At 43.2% G+C, this 25,360-nt stretch overlaps 1 protein-coding gene across 1 annotated transcript in view; it reads left to right on the plus strand.

The window, feature by feature from the left end:
* Positions 1 to 25,360, plus strand: part of LOC126298324 (uncharacterized) — an 897,680-nt gene that overhangs the window by 800,134 nt on the left and 72,186 nt on the right. Inside the window, exon 14 of the mRNA XM_049989621.1 lies at positions 11,387 to 11,497. Coding sequence (XP_049845578.1) covers positions 11,387 to 11,497 — 111 coding nt within the window. The remainder of the gene's footprint in view (positions 1 to 11,386; positions 11,498 to 25,360) is intronic.

Here is a 25,360-nt window from a genome sequence, read left to right on the forward strand (position 1 = left end):
AAAACATTGTGATAACAAGTATGTGACAATTTTTATGTGCAACACAGTCTACTACATTTAAAACTTTTGCTTTAAACTATTGCTAAGAGTTAGAAAAAAGTGACAGCGTCTGCAAGACGTTCAGTGTACTCTGTTTTATTGTCCATTATAGCTATCGATATACTTTCGGAACATAAGTGCAGCTACGTCATGCAACTGTTTTTGTACGCTCGATACCTGCGTTGTTGGCTGAACCGTAGTACGTTCTTTAGTTCCATTTTCCTTAAATATGTCGAGCAACGCACATAAGAGTTGCAGGCAACGACAAAGTTTCATCCTCCGATTGTCGCTAGGTAATACAGTTTAACACCGGTTTGAGATATCGGAATGAATTACGTAGTTACATGAAAGGATATCGATAGTAAATATATAAATGAGCACGTGAATATGCAGCAGTCACTTCCATAAAGACTGATGATTCTCAGTGGCCGCCTGTTACATGATAATATGTTCAGCTACACATTTTTATACTTTAGTACAGAAATCTAAGGCTCTATCGCTTTCATGTTTCATCTTTGGAATAATATTTGCTATTCTTCATCTGTCAGTGAAACGTCAGAGACATAGTTAGGACAGGAAATATGCTTTATACATTATGGCACTCAGTTGTACTTACTTGACATCTACAGAATCTAGATAGCGATGTACCTATACGCATCGTGCTCCCAAGTTAAATTTCTGGCATATTCTCACATCTTTATGGGCGGAAAAATACCTAGTGAGTTACATTCAAATCGGTTGCTGCTTTCATAAAGTCGCAAGCATCGTAATGCACGAGCAATCATGATGGTATAAGTAGCAGTACCACCTGTTACCCATTTTTGTACATAAGTCTGAGGGAGAAGTAACAAGTGAATTTCTGCGAGCTTGAACCAGAGAATGGTCGTGGTAAACCTGAGAGAGGCGCGGCGAGTTTTGTCAGAGACAAAGATGGCATTAAGGTCGTCCTGCAGCCATTCTTCTTGCTGTCTAGAGCAGGCCCTCCCCCTGGGGCAACCGCCGGAAAAAAAGAGGGAAACGAAGTTTACAGGCCATACCAAGTCGTAAATGATTCTTATAGCTGAGATAGGATGGTTCAGCACCAAGATGTGGGCGAACTGCAGAACGACTTCAGTTTATTACATAGTGACTTACTACTTTCCAGTATAGCTGCGGGCGATGAGCTCAATAGCTTCTCCGTATGCTACAAGAGTGCTTCTCGACGGATGTGTCTATTCTTCAGACTAAATTTTACCATCCCTATGTGGATACAGGACCATGACAGATAATTATCCCTGCTCATTTCCGTGTTACACACTATTAACTACAAAATAATTGCGTTGATGTCGTATCATTTTTCATATTACGTATTACATTATTTTGTAAATAGATTTTTTGTACATTATGGCACTATTCCTCTAAGCGTTCGTAGCCTGATCTACAGTATGTGGCCTTGCATAGTCCTGTTGGAATGCGACGTTTGGTTCTCTAATCACTGTGAATTTTATATTGTAAGGAGGACCAAATACATTTATGGGAATGGTAAGAGCTAGAGTATGAAGCATCACCCCAACATTTATCAAACTTTGTGGAGATGTCCATCACGCAACAGATATTAAATGATTATACTTGCCTTCTATTTGGAGAGTGAAACCCCCCCCCCCCCCCCCTACCTCCCGTCCCCGACAGGCACTAATTTACTCTTCTATTCGTGGTGGCATGGTAGCAAACGGCATGAAACACATGCTGTCTCAGTTCAAGACATTGGACGCTAACATGAAAGTTCACGTCGTTCCATTACATCCCACACACAGTCTTCGAGTGCAAATCGGGGGATCGGGTTGACCAATCAACGATCCGTACATTCCTCAAAGCGTTCGTAGCCTGATCTATAGTATGTGGCCTTGCATAGTCCTGTTGGAATGCGACGTTTGGTTCTCTAATCACGAAGGACATGATAAAAGGGTCTGCCATTCTCGTGACGAGTATTCAATGTCCCTTCAACAATTATAGAATCAGTCCTGTTTCACATCCAGTAGCTCCCCACACCATGATTCCAGGAGTTGGAGAGGTGTGGGTCTCCAGAGTCGGTGTTTCTTGTGACCTTTCACCAGGTCGTCTACGGGCACGTTAAGGTCGATTTGCCGCCACAAACAGAAGCGAGACTCGTTGCTGAACGTCACAGAATGCCACTCAGTATGCCAGCAGACTCTGAATCTACTACATGCCAGTTTCTGTCGCCTGTCGTGTGGAGTCAGCGGTGAACGACACGTGACAACTTAAAATCTCAACCCAAAGTCCAGTCATCTTTTAACACCGATCCGTGATGACACTCTGCCTATGACCGCTGCCTAGATTTCAACTGCAGTCGTTTGTCTATTCTTCACAGCCAGTCAAAACAGTCCTACGATCTTCTAGTCGTTTATTCCTTCCCGAAGAACCAATGCCCACTTTTCTTGACATATTTTTGTCTTCAACGGATGTTGTCACCACTCACTCGGCAGCGATAGCACAACAGCCAACTTTCGGTATGATACTCCCATGTCCCTCATGCCAATGATCAGATGTTTCTAAAAGTAAGTAAAGTGACGGTAAGCTGCACGTGCGCGTCATCTTTGCATAATCTTTTACGCATTGTAACGATGAAATGACAGCAAACAAATGGGATCGTTATAGGCAGTGCAATGGCAAAAAATTAACGAAATTTCTCGATGATCACCATTCGTCGCCTAGTAGGTGCTTGTGGGATATCCGTCATGAGTGTGTGATTGGACAGGTTATTTCCTCGCTATAATTATCCAGAATGTCGTTCTTAATAAGGAGACATCGTCAGAAGTTCAAGTGGTTCAAATGGCTCTGAGCACTATGGGACTCAACTGCTGTGTTCATTAGTCCCCTAGAACTTAGAACTACTTAAACCTAACTAACCTAAGGACATCACACACATCCACGCCCGAGGCAGGATTCGAACCTGCGACCGTAGCAGTCGCACGGCTCCGGACTGCGCGCCTAGAACCGCGAGACCACCGCGGCCGGCATCGTCAGAAGTGAAAGTAGTGAAGTGTATCTACATCTTCATCTAGATCGTCCACCTGCTTTACTGAGTGATAACGAGCTCGCGTACCGTGCACCGAATTCGGTTCCCGGGCAGGTTAGAGATTTTCCCCGCCAGTGGGCTGGGTGTTGTGGTTTCCTCATCACTCATAATCACCGCCACGCATGTCGCTCAGTGTAGCGCCACTTGCACCCGGCGGCCGAACTTCCCCGGGCGGCGTCTCCCGGCCAACAATGCCACGCGATCATTTCATTTCATCTACATATACATAAATACTGCGCAAACCAACTGACGGTGTATGGCGGAAGATACCTTGTACCATTACTAGTCATTGCCTCTCCTGCTCCGCTCGCAAGTAGAGCGAGGGGAAAACAACTGTCTAAAAACCTCCGCAAGAGCCCAAATTTCTAACATTTTATTTTCATGTTCCTTTCACGAAATGTACGTTGGCGGCAGGAGAATCATTCTGCAGTCAGTCTCAACTGCCGGTTCCTTAAATTTGCGCAATAGTGCTTTGCAGAAAGAGCATTGTCTTCCATCCAGTGATTCCCATGTGAGTTCAACACGAAGAAGCTGTGCGTTGATGGAATCTACCGGTAAAAAATCTAGCAACCCGCCTCTGAATTGCTTCGGTATCTTCCTTTAATCCGACTAGGTGCGCATCCAAAACTCTCGAACAGTACTCTAGAAGTTACATTTTCTCAAAATTCTTCCAGTAAAACTAAGTCGAGCCTTCGCCTTCCCTACTCCCAACCTGATATTCCATTTCATATCACTTTGCAACGTGAGCCTAGATATTTAATCGAAGTGACTGTGCCAAGTTGCACCCTACTAATTCCGTATTCAAACGCTACAGAACTATACTCATACGCATTAACCTCCATTTATCTACATTTAGAGCAAGTTGCTATTCATCACAGCAACTAGAAATTTTGTATAAGTCATCTTGTAACAAAGTGTAATGGGATAGTTACCTTCAGTGTGCACATGAACGGCTGGATAAATACTGTTCTTAGTTCCCTGAGGCTGTTCACGCTGTGGGAATACTATGCAGTTGTGTACAAATTACATCTCTAGAAAATTCTTACGAAGACTTAAAGGTGACAGGCACTTTGTGAAAACGCGGCAGACCCTCAACATAAATAAATGGAATGTAATGGTCGTAACTAGACAAAAAGAGTTGCTAGCATTTGGCCTGTACGATCAGTGATCATCTACATCTACATCTACATCCATACTCCGCAAGCCACCTGACGGTGTGTGGCGGAGGGTACATTGAGTATCTCTATCGGTTCTCCCTTCTATTCCAGTCTCGTATTGTTCGTGGAAAGAAAGGTTGTCGGTATGCCTCTGTGTGGGCTCTAATCTCTTTGATTTTATCTTCATGGTCTCTTCACGAGATATACGTAGGAGGGAAGGTATGTTCTCTACACTTCAACAAAAGCCCGTACCGAGCTACTGAGCATCTCTCCTGCAGAGTCTTCTACTGGAGTTTATCTGTCATCTCCGTAACGCTTTCGCGATTACTAAATGATCCTGTAACGAAACTAAGCGCGCTGCTCTCCGTTGGATCTTCTCTATCTCTTCTATTAACCCTATCTGGTACGGATGCCTCACTGGTGAGCAATACTCAAACAGTGGTCGAACAATTGTACTGTAAGCTACTTCCTTTGTTTTCGGATTGCATTTCCTTAGGATTCTTCCAATGAATCTCAGTCTGGCATCTGCTTTACCGACGATCAAATTTATATGATCGTTCCATTTTAAATCACTCCTAAAGCCTACTCCCAGGTACTTTATGGAATTAACTGCTTCCAGTTGCTGACCTGTTATACTGTAGCTAAATGATAAGGGATCTTTCTTTCCATGTATTCGCAGCACATTACACTTGTCTACATTGAGATTCAATTGCCATTCACTGCACCATGCGTCAATTCACTGCAGATCCTCCTGCATTTCAGTACAATTTTCCATTGTTAAAACCTCTCGATATACCACAGCATCATCCGCAAAAAGCCTCAGTGAACTTCCGATGTTATCCACAAGTTCATTTATGTATATTGTAAACAGCAACGGTCCTACGACACTCCCCTGCGGCAGACCTGAAATCACTCTTACTTCAGAAGACTTCTCTTCATTGAGAATGACATGCTGCGTTCTGTTATCTAGGAACTCTTCAATCCAATCACACAATTGATAGTCCATATGCTCTTACTTTTTTCATTAAACGACTGTGTGGGACTGTATCGAACGCCTTGCGAAAGTCAAGAAACACGGTATCAACCTGGGAACCCGTGTCTAAGGTCCTCTGAGTCTCGTGAACGAATAGCGCGAGCTGGGTTTCACACGATCGTCTTTTTAGAAACCCATGCTGATTCCTACAGAGTAGATTTCTAGTCTCCAAAAAAATTCATTCGCTGAAACCACACCCATCTTATATATATCCGTATATTTTCGGGGTAATATAGGGTGTAACTACCCTATAAACGTAGCCGATGTGAAGGCAGATGTCACGCTGAGACCTATTGGAAGACGCCCAAATAACTGCTTCGCCCAAAGGCAAGGACGCTCACAAATCCCTCGTTCACCTATTCTAGAGTATTGTTTACTGGCTTAGGGATGCTTATCAAGTATTATTTACGGAAGAAAAGAAGGTATTGAAAGAAATGATGCGAGCTTCGTCGTGTGTTTGCCTATTCATTGCGGGAATGCCCCAGAAATACTCGCCAAAATACGATGGGAGGCGATACTAGAATAGTGCTGTACATCACTCATAACTTTACACATGAAACTACTACCGTCCACTTCCCACTATCAGCCATGAAACATATATCTTTCCCCAACTTAATGACTACGAAAGCGAAGGAAGAGGAATTAGGATGTGCGAAGAGCGGCAACGACAGTCTTTCTTCCTGTCTACGATCCGAAATGGAGAAGGGAAGGATAGAGGTGGGAAGGGAAATAATCTTTCAATACAGCATGTACCCGCCGACACATACCATTCTGTGGATTTTTGAGTACATATCTGATGTAATAGAGTATAAGTGTACATTCTTTCCCACGCGTCAGCTATGGACTTAATGAAATATACGTACTTTCATGTTATGTGAGAATAATTGGCTAGATACAAACCTTGAGATAGCTTCTACTCATACCAAAATAGTTATCGACGTTCGGCAATAGTTGCATCTGTCACTTTCCGTAATAGATAAAGAGAGGTGGCTATGTCGTATATTACAAAGAATAATCGCAGTTAACAGTCGCTATTTGCGTTATATTTGCAATTGTGCTGCACCCTCACATGTAAAAGGCCTGCACATTATGCTTGCAATCCATTGTGTTCATATATCAAACGTCCATGAAATGAAATAATAAAATGCTAGTGTTCCAAACAAATGCTAGACCCACTATTTCTTTCATGTAATAACTTCAGTGTAGACCATCCGAAACGGGTAAAACGTAATAAAATAAATTTGATAATATAGTGACTGCTTGCTGCAGTTTATGCCTCAGTGAAATCGTCTTGACCAAAGCATCTCGTCATTTACAACAATAACATATTAAGTTTAGTTTTCGATGTTTAACACAGACGTCTATTACAACAGTCTCCTGAACTATAAATGTCGCCAGCAGCCTTCATTTTCAGAGGAGATTCTACGTCCATTGTTAGTAACAGATGGGTGCCTTATCCTGGAATGCACTGATATCTCAATGATTTGTTCGACGATGGTGCAAATCATTTATTGCTATTACTGCACTCAGCTGTAGAAACCAAAAAACTTCTACTCTGATGTCTTATTGCTCCGTTCTGGAAACGTTATAAGTCTCATTAATTTCAGAACCTTAAACGAAGCAATTTTCCTACGTAGGCTTTCATTTATTGTGAAATAAATACTCATTTCAGTATTTATCAGTTACCTAATTGCGCCCACTTGGGCATTATCAGGTTATATGCCAACAAAATTGTTGCGCTGACAGTACGTTATGATCCACACATCAGTATGAGAAAAAGACAGTCTCGGACAAGCACAGTGGGTAGGCGCACATTCACTAAAGATGTGAAGTCCACATATTTTATTTTAGTCGAGAACTGTAAAGAAAGGACTGGGAGGTTAGAGTTTAGCTTAACATCTCATCTGCTGGGTTCGTGGTTCATATGTTGAGTCTTAAGAGGCAACAGTAAAAAGGAGATTAATTAAGGAGGAAAGACATCATAAGAAAAGTGCTTCGAACAAGGAAGGCACAATATGAGAAGGTGCCAAGAAAACTTAAGGAACGCTTAACAAAGTCAAGATGAGTTCGTAAACACCATTATCTTAAATTGGTGCATAAATACATAGCATCTTTCCACATATAATAATAATACACTCCTGGAAATGGAAAAAAGAACACATTGACACCGGTGTGTCAGACCCACCATACTTGCTCCGGACACTGCGAGAGGGCTGTACAAGCAATGATCACACGCACGGCACAGCGGACACACCAGGAACCGCGGTGTTGGCCGTCGAATGGCGCTAGCTGCGCAGCATTTGTGCACCGCCGCCGTCAGTGTCAGCCAGTTTGCCGTGGCATACGGAGCTCCATCGCAGCCTTTAACACTGGTAGCATGCCGCGACAGCGTGGACGTGAACAGTATGTGCAGTTGACGGACTTTGAGCGAGGGCGTATAGTGGGCATGCGGGAGGCCGGGTGGACGTACCGCCGAATTGCTCAACACGTGAGGCGTGAGGTCTCCACAGTACATCGATGTTGTCGCCAGAGGTCGGCGGAAGGTGCACGTGCCCGTCGACCTGGGACCGGACCGCAGCGACGCAAGGATGCACGCCAATACCGTAGGATCCTACGCAGTGCCGTAGGGGACCGCACCGCCAATTCCCAGCAAATTAGGGACACTGTTGCTCCTGGGGTATCGGCGAGGACCATTCGCAACCGTCTCCATGAAGCTGGGCTACGGTACCGCACACCATTAGGCCGTCTTCCGCTCACGCCCCAACATCGTGAAGCCCGCCTCCAGTGGTGTCGCGACAGGTGTGAATGGAGGGGCGAATGGAGACGTGTCGTCTTCAGCGATGAGAGTCGCTTCTGCCTTGGTGCCAATGATGGTCGTATGCGTGTTTGGCGCCGTGCAGGTGAGCGCCACAATCAGGACTGCATACGACAGAGGCACACAGGGCCAACACCCGGCATCATGGTGTGGGGAGCGATCTCCTACACTGGCCGTACACCTCTGGTGATCGTCGAGGGGACACTGAATAGTGCACGGTACATCCAAACCGTCATCAAACCCATTCTACCATTCCTAGACCGGCAAGGGAACGTGCTGTTCCAACAGGACAATGCACGTCCGCATGTATCGCGTGCCACCCAACGTGCTCTAGAAGGTGTAAGTCAACTACCCTGGCCAGCAAGATCTCCGGATCTGTCCCCCATTGAGCATGTTTGGGCCTGGATGAAGCGTCGTCTCACGCGGTCTGCACGTCCAGCACGAACGCTGGTCCAACTGAGGCGCCAGGTGGAAATGGCATGGCAAGCCGTTCCACAGGAGTACATCCAGCATCTCTACGATCGTCTCCATGGGAGAATAGCAGCCTGCATTGCTGCGAAAGGTGGATATACACTGTACTAGTGCCGACATTGTGCATGCTCTGTTGCCTGTGTCTATGTGCCTGTGGTTCTGTCAGTGTGATCATGTGATGTATCTGATCCCAGGAATGTGTCAATAAAGTTTCCCCTTCCTGGGAGAATGAATCCACGGTGTTCTTATTTCAATTTCCAGGAGTGTAGATATACATAAGAGAGACTTTAGTCATCAATAGTATATTCTCCTTCACTATTTACAACAGTCTGCCAACTCTGGAGTAACTTTTCTACTTCGCGACTGCAGAAGTCACGTGGTTTGGAGGCGAAAAACTCTGCTGAGTCATGTTCGGAGAGCGTTTTCATCCGGAAAGGAAGTTGCTTGAAGGTTGTTCGATAGAGAGCGGAAATAGCGAAAATATGAGGGCACAGCATTAGGTGAATAAGGTGGGTACGGAATGACTTCCCAACGCAACTCCTGTATAGTGTTTTTTGCTAGTCTTGCAGAATGCGACTGGTCGTTATCGTAGAGTAACATCACTTCACGCAGTATTCCTGGACGTTTTCCTTGGACTGCGTCTGCAAGACTACCCAGATGTTGACATTAAATGTCAGCAGTGATGGTCACACCTCGGGGAAGCAATTCGGAGTACACTACGTCATCGGTGTTCCATCAGGTACACAAAATTATCTTTTGGAATGCGCAAAGGTCTTTGTACAGAGAGTTGCTGCTTTGTTTGGACTTAATCATTACTTTCTTTTCCTTATGTTATCGTAAAAACACAATTTCTCGTTACCCAGTAACGATGCAGGAATGGTCGGTGCTACTGACGTGCCAGTTGATGAGAAGCAAGCAGTGATGCTGATGTTTGTGAGTTTGGCTTAGAGAATGCCCACACACCCGATTTTTGAACCTTCCCCATCGCACGCAAATGTCACGCGATGGTGGAATGTTCAAAATTCATCACATTTGTCAGTTCTCGAGTACACTGACGGGGACCACAGTGGACTAACGCGTTTCAACGATCTTCATCAAACCACGAAGGTCTTCCTGAACGTGTAGAGTTACTAATGTCAAAACAATCCTCCTTAAAACGGGAAAACCAATTTCATGCTGTGCTCTGTCCAATGACATTATCCCCAAACACGGTGCAAATGTTTCTGGCTGCCTTTGCTGCTGTCACCCCTCTACTGATCTCAAACAGAAGACTGTCGGAAGTTTTCCGATTTCTCCACTTGGTAATGCTTTTTTCAGTACCCACATCTCCATCTCCTGTCTCCAAATAACAAAAATTACGATATATACACTCAGATGGCAACAGTGAACTACAAATAAAAACTGATCGGTAAACAAACCCTTAGCAATCGGAATACCAATATGAAAAACGAAAACGCTACGAAATTATGCATCAGCCTAATACACTGACGTCATTACAGTCGGCATACAAACTCGAATTGGCGGAGGGACCACCCTTGGCAGTTCTCATAAATAACCTAAGAAAACCAGACAAATGTAGATGTCTGGATGTGAATTAAAACCTCGTTCCTCCCGAATGCGAGTCTAGTGCGTTTAACTCTGTGCCATGTCAGTGGTTCAAGATTTTGTAGATGATCGAAATTTATGACGGTATCTCTACATTCCTTGATGTATTTTTCTGATAGAATAGGTGAATGCGGCTAGCATCGGTTAGAGCCACCACCAAAATGTTCATCTGACAGCAACTCAACAGCTTATTGAATTCTGGTGTCTGCCCGGGTCATGTCATAAGAATTTACGAACAAGAGTTCTCCAACTTAGAAATACGCCGTGAAAACTTCAGATCGCACCTCAAAAATATGTTTTGTAGTTGCTTTTCTCTTTTTGCCTTTTTAAGTGGTAGATAGCAATAATTATTTGGCGTGAAATTTTTACACACTAATTATTACTTATACGTCTCTACAGCGACGTTCACAGCTAGATAAAGACATTTGTGAAGTCTATATTCAAGTCAATAAATCATTCTCTTTTTGCATAATACTGATTTATCACTTTTCCTAACAGTTCTTCAGCTATAACCGTATGGACAATATTATGAGTAATTTTTATAAAACAATGAGTTGACTACGGAATAAAATTTGTGAAATATTATTGAAACGTAAATTGCAATGTGTACTATTTCACAATTGCTATAAATAAGGCAGCTGCATACCCCTATACTCTCAGATCTGTTCCGAACGCCGCACATCCTGGCTCACTAGCAAGTTGTGTTAAGCAGAACTTGGTAACCACTGTGGATAACTTCTCGTATGCCTAAAACACTATAACAGAATGTCAGAAAAATTACTCAGTGACGAGCGTTGACAATTCTTTTTACCGATACTGTAGCGATGACTGCCCTCTCCATAGAAACTCCAGCGTAGACATGGAATTACAAAAACTGAGTAAATATTTCAAACATTAAAATTTGAAATTACGCACAATTCCCGCCTCATTGGGGTGCATACTACATCACTAGTGAACCAGTGGGAGAGGTAGGAATGGATGTAGGGAAGAGAGGACTCATCCTCTCTAAAGTGATACACGGACAAAGTAAATAAGTAACCTAATAAATAAATAAAAGAAAAAAAAATCTCTTGTGATATATAGCGCTTAAAAGGAAAATGCCCTAAAGTACCGGCAGATTTTCTTAAAATAAGTCAACATATTTCGCTGCCAAAGTGCAGTAAGGCATTGACAATTGTGAACGTGCACAGGAACGGAGAAACCAGCGGAAACGTCTCGACACCGACGTGACTGCAGCCCGCAGTGCACCAGCAAGGATACCTGTGGCCACCGCCGAGGATTCTCTGTCCCAGTCCGAAGAGGTAAACACAGCTCTATCATTTACAAAACCCTCAAGATCCGTCTAAAAATACACAATAAAAATGGTTACAGATAAGACGCACACTCGAACAACGTTGTAACAAACATCAAAAAAAGTTTGCAGCAGGGAAATAATAACGTTTGGAAATCACAGATAATGAACAAATATGAAAGTTTTATTGTCGTTAAATCTAATACTCATACATGAAGGTAATGGCTGCATAATACCGACACCCATTCAGTATTGCGTAGGGCCACGTTCATTATCGAAAACAGTCTTGTTCCATCTGGCGATTCATGCATTTAATATGTGACTGGCATATCACTACTCTCAAAGGAACTGTGCCTATTCTTTGAATGATACTGAGTTCCTAATTGATTTTCTAGATCAAACCACAATATCTCCATTATAAATGATATTAAGGGCTTGTGCGGACTTTGAAAAGCGTTTCAATCCAACAACATGCTAACCAGACCAGTGCCGAACATTTCCAGCAGTGTGTGTGGGGCGTTATCATAATGGAAACTGCAGCTCACAGCTGGGGAAAATGCTTGCGTCACGAAGTCACTTACTACTCTTTGACAACGCTCGTAAGTTACCTTGAAGTTCGATTTCAGCGTAGGACTCGTCGAGAATGGCAAACCATTGTGGAATATCCGCTATAAAGTAAAAGTTGGAGAAGATATTCTGAAAGCTATCCACCTCCTAGTCTTTCCCATATGCACACACGTCTTACAACACAGTTGTTTAAAATCATAGTCTTTGCACGACATGGTAGGAAGTCCAGATGCTGTGCAGTTTGTAACAATAAAACATGGCATCTGCGTTGATGACGGATGCAAAAATGTCTCTTTAATGCCCAGCTGTTGCCTGACTAAGTTTAGTTTTTCTTATAGTATTATATTAATTAGACAGGTATTTCGCACCAGCTCTCAAGTGTGTCTAAATACGAGATAACCTTCTAATAAATTATCGAATGATGTCCAGGATGCACCAGCTAACGGAGTGCTGACAATTTGCACACGTCGAAAGCGTGTAAGGTCCGATACGACGCTAAACAGACACAAAATAACACTACGGCACAGAAAACTTCCAAAGGAGTTCTAGTGGAAGGATACAATAAAATACGTCATCAATGTTACAGATAAGTAGAAGTTGTAATTTCACAGCATGGTGATCACTTTATTTGGACCAAAGCATGTTCTTCACACACTAATTATTTCATGAATGCCATAGCTACTTCAGTAATGACATCTAAGTAAAGTTGAACAAAGTTTTTCTTAACAAGGAGTTTCATGGTTGTTGCGCAATTTATTTAAGTAATTTTATTGAAATTTGCATTTGAAAATCCATAGAGCGGTACGTAACGCTAAATTTATAAAAGGATAAGTCTGCTGTAACTAATAATACATGGTATTACACTACTGGCCATTAAACTTGCTGCACCAAGAAGAAATGCAGATGATAAACGGGTATTCATTGGACAAATATATTATACTAGAACTGACATGTGATTACATTTTCACGCAATTTGGGTGCATAGATCCTGAGAAATTAGTACCCAGAACAACCACCTCTGGTCGTAATAACAGCCTTGATACGCCTAGGTATTGAGTGAAATAAAGCTTGGATGGCATGTACAGGTACAGCTGCTCATGCAGCTTCAACACGATACCACAGTTCATCAAGAGTAGTGAATGGCGTAGTGTGACGAGCCAGTTGCTCGGCCACCATTGACCAGACGTTTTCAGTTGGTGAGAGATTTGGAGAATGTGCTGGTCAGGGCAGCACTCGAACATTTTCTGTGTCCAGAAAGGCCCGTACAGGACCTGCAACATGCGGTCGTGCATTATCCTGCTGAAACGTAGCGTTTCGCAGGGATCGAATAAAAAGTAGAGCCACGGGTCGTAACACATCTGAAATGTAACGTCCACTGTTCAAAGTGTCGTCAATGCGAACAAGAGGTGACCGAGACGTGTAACCAATGGCACCCCGTACCATCACGCCGGGTGATATGCCAGTATAGCGATGACGAATACACGCTTCCAATGTGCGTTCACCAAGATGTCACCAGACACGGATGCGGCCATCATGATGCTGTAAACAGAACCTGGATTCATCCGAGAAAATGACGTTTCGCCATTCGTGCACCCTGGTTCGTCGTTGAGTACACCATCGCAGGCGCTCCTGTCTGTGATGCAGCGTCAAGGGTAATCGCAGCCACGGTCTACGAGCTGACAGACCATGCTGCTGCAATCGTCGTCGAACTGTTCGTGCAGATGGTTGATGTCTTGCAAATGTCCCCATCTGTTGACCCAGGTATCGAGACGTGGCTGCACGATCCGTTACAGCCATGCGGATCTCGACTGCTAGTGATACGAGGCCGTTGGGATCCAGCACGGCGTCATGGTTGTTTGGAAAAACATCGGCACAATAATTCGCGTCACTCTAACTACACGCCGCAATCCTGTTTAAAAATCATTCAGAGGCTCTTGATGTAACCGATGACGATTTTCATAACAACATCGATTGTTCCGAAAGTTCATATACTTTGATAAATGCATGCGATACCTCATCAGGGAAAAATAGCATCTTAGAATGCACCAGTTCATCAAGCGCAGACAGCAACAGTAAGTTGCAGCACTCACGTTATTTGTATGAACTGGTCTCTCGATATACTATCGTTACGTGGTAAGGCTTCAGTCTTCGTCTGTGTGAATTTCTGAGAACAGATGCTGATACAGGTTGCCGCTTAGCGCTGGTGAAAGCGTTTAATTCGTACGTGAAACGGTCTGCATTTCAGTTCGCTCAGAATTTCATACTAAAGATTTTTCTCCTCACTTTCTTTAAAAAAACGAAGATTTTCCGAAGGCGTTTGGTCTCCAGTGGTTATCCATTGTAGGCAAATTACCATACTACTTAATCTGATTTTTTTTTACCAATGTTCTGAATAGTCCGGTGGTATCACTGTATCATTTCAAACGAATGCCAATACTGCTTCGCAACGAGCTTTCCAATCCTTGTCCCTTCACTACTTCTACTCCGTTTTTAAGGACCCCGACGTTGAATGGACATTAAATTCTTAGTCTTAGTTTCGAGCTTTCCGCAGTATCAGTGTTTTCTTTCTCCGAAGACTGACGGATAATGTTTTGTGATTTGAAACCAAACAAGCGATGCTGCCTTACTTGAATGCGCTGTTACTGTTAAAATTTTCAACACCTATATCTTAGAAATGTGATTTCCGTTTAACTCATCGGCATAGTTATGATATTTCCAGCGTGGAAAAATCTATGTCACATGTGGGACGTTAAGATAATTAAGTTTTTCTGATTGCCAGCACGGTAAATCGTCTTTAAAAAAAAAACATCGGAAAGGACCAGTTGTCCATACGCCAGTTAGAAGCTGACATCACACAACTCTCAACGCCATCCCAAATATTACTTTTTCGTGGTCGAATCCAGCATGTATATATTGGACATTAAGAGAGAATGAGCAGTACAAGGACTCGGGAACCGTAATCATACGAGCTAGATTTGAATACCGTTCCGACGTTCTCCATTTATGTATCTATAGTTTACCAAAGACACTACTAGCGAATTTCGGAACGTTAAGTAAGGCTTGTCTGATTCCATCCGCTGTCTATATCAAAATTGAGTTAGATCACCAGCCTAGCGCGATCGCTAACAAAGAAGTTCTTATTATCGCATTCCGTGATAGTTCTCCAGGAACAAACTGATTTCATTTAATAATATATGAACACTCCATATACTCAAGTATGTGTCGTATTCTCATACGCCACAACTGTTTTCATCAAAAATCATAATAAAATTCATCTGTTTGCTTTGTATCCCACAGCTGTCAGTGATTCTTCTGACCTCTCTTGTTCGTCATCTACTTTAGAACATAGAATTATTCCACAGATCACGGATTTTGAAAGTGGGAGCAGTGCTACCGAGACACGAAATAACACCTGCTGACAGGTGTGACACTTCATCTCAGTTCTCAAAACATCTTGACTGCAACGTCGAACAGACGATTTTCTGGTTAAATCGTAGCATAAAAAGCGATACGTGGTCACAAAAGAGGAAACACAAAAAGCCAAATTGGGGATTTAAAACCCTGAAGAACTGAAGAAAGGGGAATTCAATTATGTATATAAGTCCATTTATTATAATATATGAAGTTTCTTATCTTTCGAGATTTCAAACTGCAGTTTTAGGGTGAAGGAAAGTAGCGTTGTGAAGCGACACACAGCCCGTGACGTATACCTCTGGCTGATCGATGCAGCTCGTCCCCGTTTCTTTCACAATGTGCCTCCTCTTATTTGTAAAGATGTGATGCAGTTCTTAATCTACAAGGCCGTTACAGTCATATCTTTTATTAGTTCATTATGACTTGGTCCTTTAGCAATAGTGATTGTGTTTTGTGTTTTTACAGCAAAAACAATGTAATAATCGTAGATTTATGACACATGGTAGCCATCAGTTTGTGTTACTACGTAAGTGTAGGCTTGATTATACATTCATGGTAAAATGTTTGTTTTTGGCACATGAAACTCAGCGAACGCAAGAACTGAGCGTCAGTTGTGTGTTCCATAGAAGCCTCATAAACGGCAAAAAGGAAAACATTGCGACGCGCTTAATCATTTTGTGGGTTTGTTTCATCCACATCTGCATCTATATCTACATAATACTCCGCAAGCCACCTAATGGTGTGTATAGTTTAAATGGCTCTGAGCACTATGGGACTTAACTTCTGAGGTCATCAGTCCCCTAGAACTTAGAACTACCTAAGAACTTAGAACTACTTAAACCTAACTAACCTAAGGACATCACACACATCTATGCCCGAGGCAGGATTCGAACCTGCGACCGTAGCGTTCGCGCGGTTCCAGACTGTAGCGCCTAAAACCGCTCGGCCACACCGGCCAGTCTAATGGTGTGTAACGGAGGGTACTTTTTGCACCACTAACTGAGCCCCCAAACCCTGTTCCATTCGCGAATAGCACATGGGAATAACGATTGTCGGTATGCCTCTCGAATTTTCTCCTCGTGGTCATTACGCGAGACGTATGAAGGGTGAAGCAATATGTTGTCCGACTCTTCCCGAAAAGTGCTCTCTCGATATTTCAATAATAAATATCCTCCGTGATGCACAACGCCTCTCTTGTAACGTCTGCTAGTGGAGTTTGCAGAGCATCACCGAAACGCTCTCACGCTGACTAATGATCCCGTGACGAAACGTGCCGCTCTTCGTTGGATCTTCTCTGTCTCTTCTATCAGTCCTGTCTGGTAGGGAGCCCAGATAGATGAACAGTACTCAAGAATGGATCGAATAAACGCCTTATTAAGCCACTTTCTTCGAGGGTGAGATACGTTTCCTCAATATTCTTCCTATCAATCTGAGTATGGCACGTGCTTTTACCACTATTTGTTTTATAAGGTCATTCCGCTTAAGGTCGCTCCGTAGAGGTACTGCTAGATACTTTACGGCAGATACAGTTTCCAGCGGTTTGTCATCAATAGTGTAGTTCTACGTAGTAAATTTCTTCTCCTATGTTTGCGCAATATCTTACATTTATTTACGTTGAGGGTCAGCTACCAGAGCCTGCATCATTCATCAATTCTCTGGAGGTCAGTCTGCAAATCGTTACTCTCTTCTGGCGTTGCTACTTTGTTATAGACAACCACATCATCTGTGAACAGCCTTAGAGGCTATCCGACGCTTTCTGCTATATAATTTATATATATTGTAAACAGTAACGGTACTATCACACTTCCTTGAGGCACACCGGAAATTAATTTTACATCTGCCGATTTTGTTCCGTTAAGAGCGACGTGTTGAGTTCTGTCTGCAAGGAAGTCTTGAATACAGTCGCAAATCTGCTCCGATACTCGATAAGCTCGTATTTTATCGCTAAACGGCAGTGCGGGACGGTGTCAAATGACTGCCTGAATAAAAGAACACCGCATCAACCTTAGCGCCATTGTCTACGGCACTGTGTATCTTATGGAGGAAGAGAGCGAGCTGAGTTTCGCAGGACCTCTGTTTGCAGAATCAAATGGCTCTGAGCACTATGGGACTTCACATCTGTGGTCATCAGTCCCCTAGAACTTAGAACTACTTAAACCTAACTAACCTAAGGACATCACACACATCCATGCCCGAGGCAGGATTCGAACCTGCGACCGTAGCAGTCGCGCGGTTCCGGACTGAGCGCTTTAACCGCAAGACCACCGCGGCCGGCTTTGCAGAATCCATGTAGATTTTATAGAGGAGAATCTGGATCTCCAAGAACGTCATAATTCTTTAGCATAAAACATGTTCCATAATTCTACAACAGATTGACGTGAGCGATAAAATTCTATAATTGTGGGCATCTGTCCTACGGCCCTTCTTAAAAACGAGAACGACCTGCGCTTTCTTCCAGTTGCTAGGTACTCTTCGTTGCTCAAGCGATCTACGATAAATTATTGGCTCATGGGGAGCAAGTACTTTCGTATAATCTTTGTAGGATCTTACAGGTATCTCATCTGGTTCAAATGGCTCTGAGCACTATGGGACTTAACATCTGAGGTCATCAATCCCCTAGAACTTATAACTATTTAAACGTAACTAACCTAAGGACATCACACACATTCATGCCCAAGGCAGGATTCGAACCTGCGACAGTAGTGGTAGCGCGGTTCCAGACTGAAGCGCCTAGAACCGCTCGGCCACAGTGGCCTGCATCTCGTCTGGTCCTGGCGCCTTTCACTGGTAAGCGACTATAGTTGTTTTTCTATTCCACGATCGGCTATCTCAATATCTGCCATTTTGACGTTCGTACGACGATTGAAAGGAGGAACCGGGTTACGATCCTCCATAGTGAAACAACTTTGGAAGCCCGAATTCAATATTTCGGCATTTTCTCTGTTATCTTCCGTTTCGGTGCCAGTGTGGTCACTGAGTGAATGAACAGATGATTTTAACCCACCTACTGATTTTACATACGACCAAAATCTCTCAGTGCTTTTACTCATATCGGTTGACAAAGTTTCACTTTCAAAGTCAATGTGCGCATCTGTCATTGCTCTCCTTACGCTCATTTTCGCTTCGTTCAGCTTTTGTTAGTCACCTAGGTTTTTACTTCTCTTGAATCTGAGGTGATGTTCTCTTTGTTTACGTAAACACAGCTTTTATACCTTGATGGGTCTTCCCCATCCCTTAAGACTTTACTCGGAACATATTTTTCTAGGGCATATTGCACGATCCCTTTGGATTTTTTCCATTTGTTTTCCACATCTTCGTCCTCATCACCGAATATTTTATGCTGACTGTTCAGATACTCTGAAACTTGTATCCTGTCACTCTTGCTAAACAAAAATATCTTCCTACCTTTCTTAACAGTCTTTATCAGACCCGTTGTCACAGATACTATCACACAGCTTTATGATCACTGATACCTTCCTCTACGTTAACTGATCCGACATGTTCTGTCTGAAGCGCTCTACCACTAGAACTTCTGACCGAGACGGTCTATAAAATCACCCGATTACCATTTTTGATCGATCTTTAATACTTAATTTCACCCAGATTGTTTCGCAATCGGAATCCATGATAACCTCGCTAGATTTTATTGAATTCTTTATCGCAATAAACACACCGGCACCATTGACGACTAACCTATACTTACGATAAATATTCCAATCTGGTCTTAGGATTTCGTTGATAGTATGTGAACTAATTTTCGATAGACACCTACAGGGTGACAATTAGGGAACTAAATGAAAAAAGGTAAACTAGTTACGAACTACGGCATGAGTACACTTTATTCAACTTGTAAACGTCCCTACAGATATTCTGATTTAGGTTTTGACATGTTCGATATGCCTGCCATCATTGGCGATGATGTGGCGCAGACAAATAGCGAAATTCTGCGTGACTCGGTGAAGTGTCAGAACATCGATGTTATCGATGACCTCCGGAATGGTTCTTTTCAGGTGAGCAATGGCTTGGGGTTACTGCTGTACAGCCTGTCTTTAAAATAGCCCCACAAAAAGGAGTGACCTGTGTTCAGACCCGGAGAATATGGCGGCCAATCGAGGCCTATGCCAGTGACCTCTGCGTACCCCAGAGCCAGAATGCGGCCCCCAGAGTGCTCCTCCAGGACATCAAACACTCTCCTGTTTCGATGGTGTCCAGCTCCGTTTTGTATTAACCACATCGAGTCGAAATGAGTGCCTTTTTGGATAATGTGGAGGAAATCATCTTCCAAAATCTTCCCGAACCGTTCGGTAGTCACGGTGCCAACAAGGACTATTCCGTAATTGGACATCGCACATCACACAGTTACCCGTTGAGGTGAAGAGACTTCTCGATTGCGCAATGCGAATTCTCAGTCGCCCAAATGCATCAATTTTGTTTATTGACGAATCAATCCAAATTAAAATGGCCGACGACAAAAAAAGGTGAGTGCGCTTGCACCTAGTCATTCCCATTATCCCCCGCGGCCAACCGTGCAGTTTGAACGTCCTAACGCAAAGCGTTCGGAATCTACGACGATTTTATTTGATATAGTTTAATAATTGTCACCCTGTATAATCTTACAGGAGTAATACTGTAAATGAAACGGCATTAGAGGATTCTTAATGGTTATTATTTTGAAATACTTCTCCTTTTGTAAAATGATCAGGAGAAAATAGGTCGTTTAGGTGCGGTTAACGTGATCCGAAAACTGCAGTTAGTGCTTCAAAAAATTTTTGAGCAACAGCTTCACTGATATATTGATCCCGTATTTCGTATGCACTACAGGCACTTTTACTATAACATTTAAATATTTATAGCTAAATGTACGTATGTGTTTACATACGAGATGAACAATGTACCACGTAACGCTTGTAGACGGAAGTGACCCCAGTTCTCGCCAGAGTATGAGTACTCGAAACGTACCTCGAAATAATCCAAACTGTATCGCCATCCTTCCAGATGCTCACTTCGCTTGATCGTGTTACACGAATGTCTGACCGAAACGTCTGAATTAGGCCCTTTTATCATCTAGGCCGATAACATTTCTCTGGTGCATGGGATTAATTGAGAAAGAGACAGCAGAGCTCTAACGGCTGTACTTATGCACAGTAAATGAAAACATCAACCAGAGAGTAAACAATGACAAAGTTCTCTACATAATATTGGACGATCAGCGAATAATGGTGTATGCTATATCAAAAGAAAGAATGCGGAATATTTACATAATCAGCTTCACGGGAGTTTTTTTCCAAGAATTAACTCGTTTGATGCATCAAGTTATTATTGTGGTTTATGCGAGGGTCCGGCAGCAGGCGGAAGATGGTGACACTGTACCAGAAAATTTGACGCCGATTTTATCTGCGGGAAAGTTTATGCTCAAATTTATCTGGACGGTAAAAGGGATTCTTCTAATTAATTTCCATGCAAAGGGTACAACAATAGTCGCCGTATGCAATTCGAGCCTTCTGTACCGACTATATCCGAGGTACAACATATACCTGAATTATAAAAGAGGTAAAATTAGCCGGCCGCGGTGGTCTCGCGGCTCTAGGCGCGCAGTCCGGAGCCGTGCGACTGCTACGGTCGCAGGTTCGAATCCTGCCTCGGGCATGGATGTGTGTGATGTCCTTAGGTTAGTTAGGTTTAAGTAGTCCTAAGTTCTAGGAGACTAATGACCACAGCTGTTGAGTCCCATAGTGCTCAGAGCCATTTGAACCAGGTAAAATTAAATCAGTTTCCTAGTGGACATTGCCTCTGCTCATGGAGGTATTTTTCAATGGAAATACATAGGAATCTGAAATACGGCTTGTTGAGACATCCATCATTTTTACGAGAGTTTGACGTTAATTTTTTAGAATTTACTTGTAACAAACTTAGTCTTAAAATAAGAAACCTTAATATTTGCGAGTTACAGTTTATTGGTTATGAGTCCGTGAATTTATTTATAACATGTATTCTAAAGAAATAGCACTCTATCCCGAAGAAAAAGTAGAGTCGTAGCTGACCCTCCGACGACACAGGTACCTTGCTCGCTCGGAGCAGCAACTAGGTCAGCCTTTAATCCTTTCGGGAGACACCAATCACTTACTGCCGTGTTATAGAGTAGTCTACCCAGCAACATCCAGAGAGATCTGGGGCAGATCCCTGCAATGGGTCGAAGGCGCTGCCTTAATAGCCTCATCTTTTGCTGAGCTGCTGTTCCTCTTATTAATAGGTAAGTTCTGATTAAAATGTATTCGATTTTTGCGATAGAATGATTAATTCAATGTAATCTATCGCTAAATACAGCAAGTAAATTGGAGTGGGTTACAGTATCTTAAAAAGATTCATCCGTTTTCGCAACACAGTGTCTTCTACATGAATGAATATAGAAACTTTGTATAAATGTCAATTTACGTATAGGGAAATAAAGCTATTATACTATAACGAACCATCCACTTTTGCAGGGGTAATGCTTCTCATGCATGCGCATAACATTGGCGTACTTTCTACAATTCCGTTTAGGGTCGAAGATTTCATTTAGCATTCGCCAAAAATGTCACATACTGTGAGATCAGGTGACATTCGAGGCAAATGGTGCACTGTGAGATCCGTGTTTCGATGTCCAGCGCCGTACTCTCAACGAAAATCACATCACACAGTTGTAAACTGAATTGTACATGTTGAAACGAAGAGCGTAAAACGCCATTTGCGACTGTATTGTCATCTTGACTGGACCCCATTGGGTAATGTGCGAGCGAGTGAACGAGCGAACTAGCTGCACCAAGGTGACGCTGCCGCCAACCACATCAAACGACAACTTACAACTGATGATGAAGTTACGTGTTACTCCGTAACCAACCTCTAACAGCCCAATACGCTATACACCTTTATTGCATAGCTAATGTAACGTATAACTAGCAACCAATTCACAAGGGATGCTGTACCTCTATATAGACGTTACGTCTGCTTTTACATTGCAGATGTAGCTATCAATATGACACGATCAATATTAGTCGCCCAATTAACCGAATTTCAGAGAGATATACAGGTCAACGCCACATAGGGCAACAAAAATTCCACTGAAAAAAAAAAATGCAGCAAGGAATAAATACAGTGAAAGAGATTGCAGTTGTCAATGGTTACAATGTTTCCATGGTTGACACAATCCTAAACAAAGTGAAGAAAGACCCAGGTGCAAACTGCACCACAGATTGGTTGGTTGGTTGATTCGGGGGAGGAGACCAAACTGTGAGGTCATTGGTCCCATCGGATTAGGGAAGGAAGTCAGCCGTGCCCTTTCAAAGGAACCATCCCGGCATTTGCCTGAAGCGGTTTAGGGAAATCACGCAAAACCTAAATCAGGATGGCCGGACGTGGGATTGAACCGTCGTCCTCCCGAATGCGAGTCCAGTGTGCTAATCACTGCGTCACCTCGCTCTGTTGCACCACAGAAGAAAAAGAGAAAAACAAATGTATATCTAGTATCCCATACATTGGCAATGTATCAAAGAAGATTGCAAACATTTTAAAAAATCACAAGGTAAAAATTGGGTTTTCTATATCTAATAAACTACAACAAAAACTAATACAAAATATATAAAGTGTAATCATAGTTCATATTCAGACTCTGGAATATAAAAGGTAACATGCCAAGAATGCTCCATGTTCTACCTAGGACAAACAGGTCGAAGTTTGAACACCAGATACACAGAGTACATTAAAGCCTACACACACAACAAACACACTACATCAGCAATAGCAACACACATACATAATACAGGGCACCAATCTGGAAAAATAGAACAAAATGTCGAAGTACTCCACCGACTAAATAAACGACATAAAATAGATTTGCTAGAAGAACTGGAGATATATTCCCATCGCAGAAAATATAAAGATAAAATATTAAACGAAAAATTTGAATCTGAATCAGTGAATTTATCCAGATGTGTTAATAGTACAGTAACACACAGAAATAAGCACAATTGTAAAAATAAATATTGACCCAAATTGTTAAAATAAATAACCTCACTACAAAAGCATATCATAGTCTATGGAGGACCTATAATGTTATCTCTGTGGACTACTTGTAAAAATATCTTTGTAACTGTTTTGTTTTATGTAAGATATTTTCGATGTTTAAAGTTACAACAACTTTTACGTCATGTTTAGCGTGTATGAGACTCTGCACAAATGGACCATTAGAAAACTATAAGTACAAATTCTTCTCAATTCCGTCACTAACTTTACCAAAATGATCGATAACCAATTAAAAAATCGCGTGTTTCTTATATATTGCAGTAAAAGTCAGCGAAATGAAGCAGAGTCTCGCACATTGACAACATCAATAGAAATGGCATAATACACACAAAAAACGCACTTGAAAATGGGAATCATTTCCCGAAACGCGTCGTGCGAAAAGTAAATAAAGGAAATCGCCACTGGTAGCAGAAGATATATTTATATACAAACCTATTAAAGCTAGCCAGTGAAGAGTTGTGCGCTGACGTTGTGCGACGCCATGCTAACGGTTTGGTTTGGTTTGGTTGATTCGGGAGAAGGGACCAAACAGCGAGGTCATTGCCAGCTGCAGATCTGTTGTCATGTACAATGGCGGGGCCACGCACTTGTTCAGGTTGTAACCAGGAAGGTCGTCCGTTCAAAATGCCACCGACCTAGACTGGTTCAGATGCCGACTGAAGACGTCGCTCTCCCTATGGCGCCACTGCGTTATCTCTAACTTGTTTACGAGTCCGCAGTGGGGGCGCCTGCTGCTTCCGCTTTAACTCGGCGCCGGCACCGGCGTCGACTCCTCTCGACAAAGTGATGGACGTTTAGCCTGTCTCTCCTACACTGCCGCCGGAGGCTGTACCAACGGACGATGGTCCTCAGCAGGCGCAAGCCGTCTGTGTTGACCCCATGGTTGTTTATGATAGAACTGTAACAACTTCCAAAAATGGTTCAAATGGCTCTGAGCACTGTAGGACTTAACACCTGAGCTCATTAGTCCCCTAGACTTAGAACTACTTAAACCTAATTAACCTAAGGTTATCACACACATCCATGCCCGAGACAGGATTCGAACCTGCGACCATAGTGGTCACGCAGTTCCAGACTGAAGCGCCTAGAACCGCTCGGCCACACTGGCCGGCTGTAACAACCTCCGCTTTTCTGCCGTCTGGCCGCATGTCGAAGGGCAGGAGTGCGCTATATGGCATGGAACAACAGGTTAGGGAGCAACGGTCGCCGGGGAAACGGAAGACAGAGCGCCGTACTCCTCCTGATAACCGCTTCCATCGAATTTGTGCACAGAATGACGACCCTCCTGCTGACGATGCACTGCCTTGCGACGCCCTAGCACCGGACGATGCGACGTCTCTTCTCACACCCGCCTCCAGTCAGCATCACTTGTGGAGGCCGCCGACCTTCCCCCGCCTGCGTCTAATATGGTTGCCCTCGTTCTTTGTTTGTCACTACCCGTGGGGCCGGCCGCGGTGGTCTAGCGGTTCTAGGCGCGCAGTCCGGAACCGTGCGACTGCTACGGTCGCAGGTTCGAATCCTGCCTCGGGCATGGATTTGTGTGATGTCCTTAGGTTAGTTAGGTTTAAGTAGTTCTAAGTTCTAGGGGATTAATGACCACAGCAGTTGAGTCCCATAGAGCTCAGAGCCATTTGAACCATTTGAACTACCCGTGGGCGCACCTCTGATAGGGTTCCATTGAACCAGCCAGGTGAGACGCTGTCTCCTAGGCGCACGACGTCAGTGCTGAGGATGGACGTTCCGGAGGTGTACAGGACGATGGAACCCCGATAGCGTGGCCAGATTCCTCCCAGTATTGTGCTCTTCCATGGAGGCCTAACAGGGCGCTCCCCAC

Source organism: Schistocerca gregaria, chromosome X, assembly GCF_023897955.1.
Source record: "Schistocerca gregaria isolate iqSchGreg1 chromosome X, iqSchGreg1.2, whole genome shotgun sequence".
Classification (NCBI taxonomy): domain Eukaryota; kingdom Metazoa; phylum Arthropoda; class Insecta; order Orthoptera; family Acrididae; genus Schistocerca; species Schistocerca gregaria.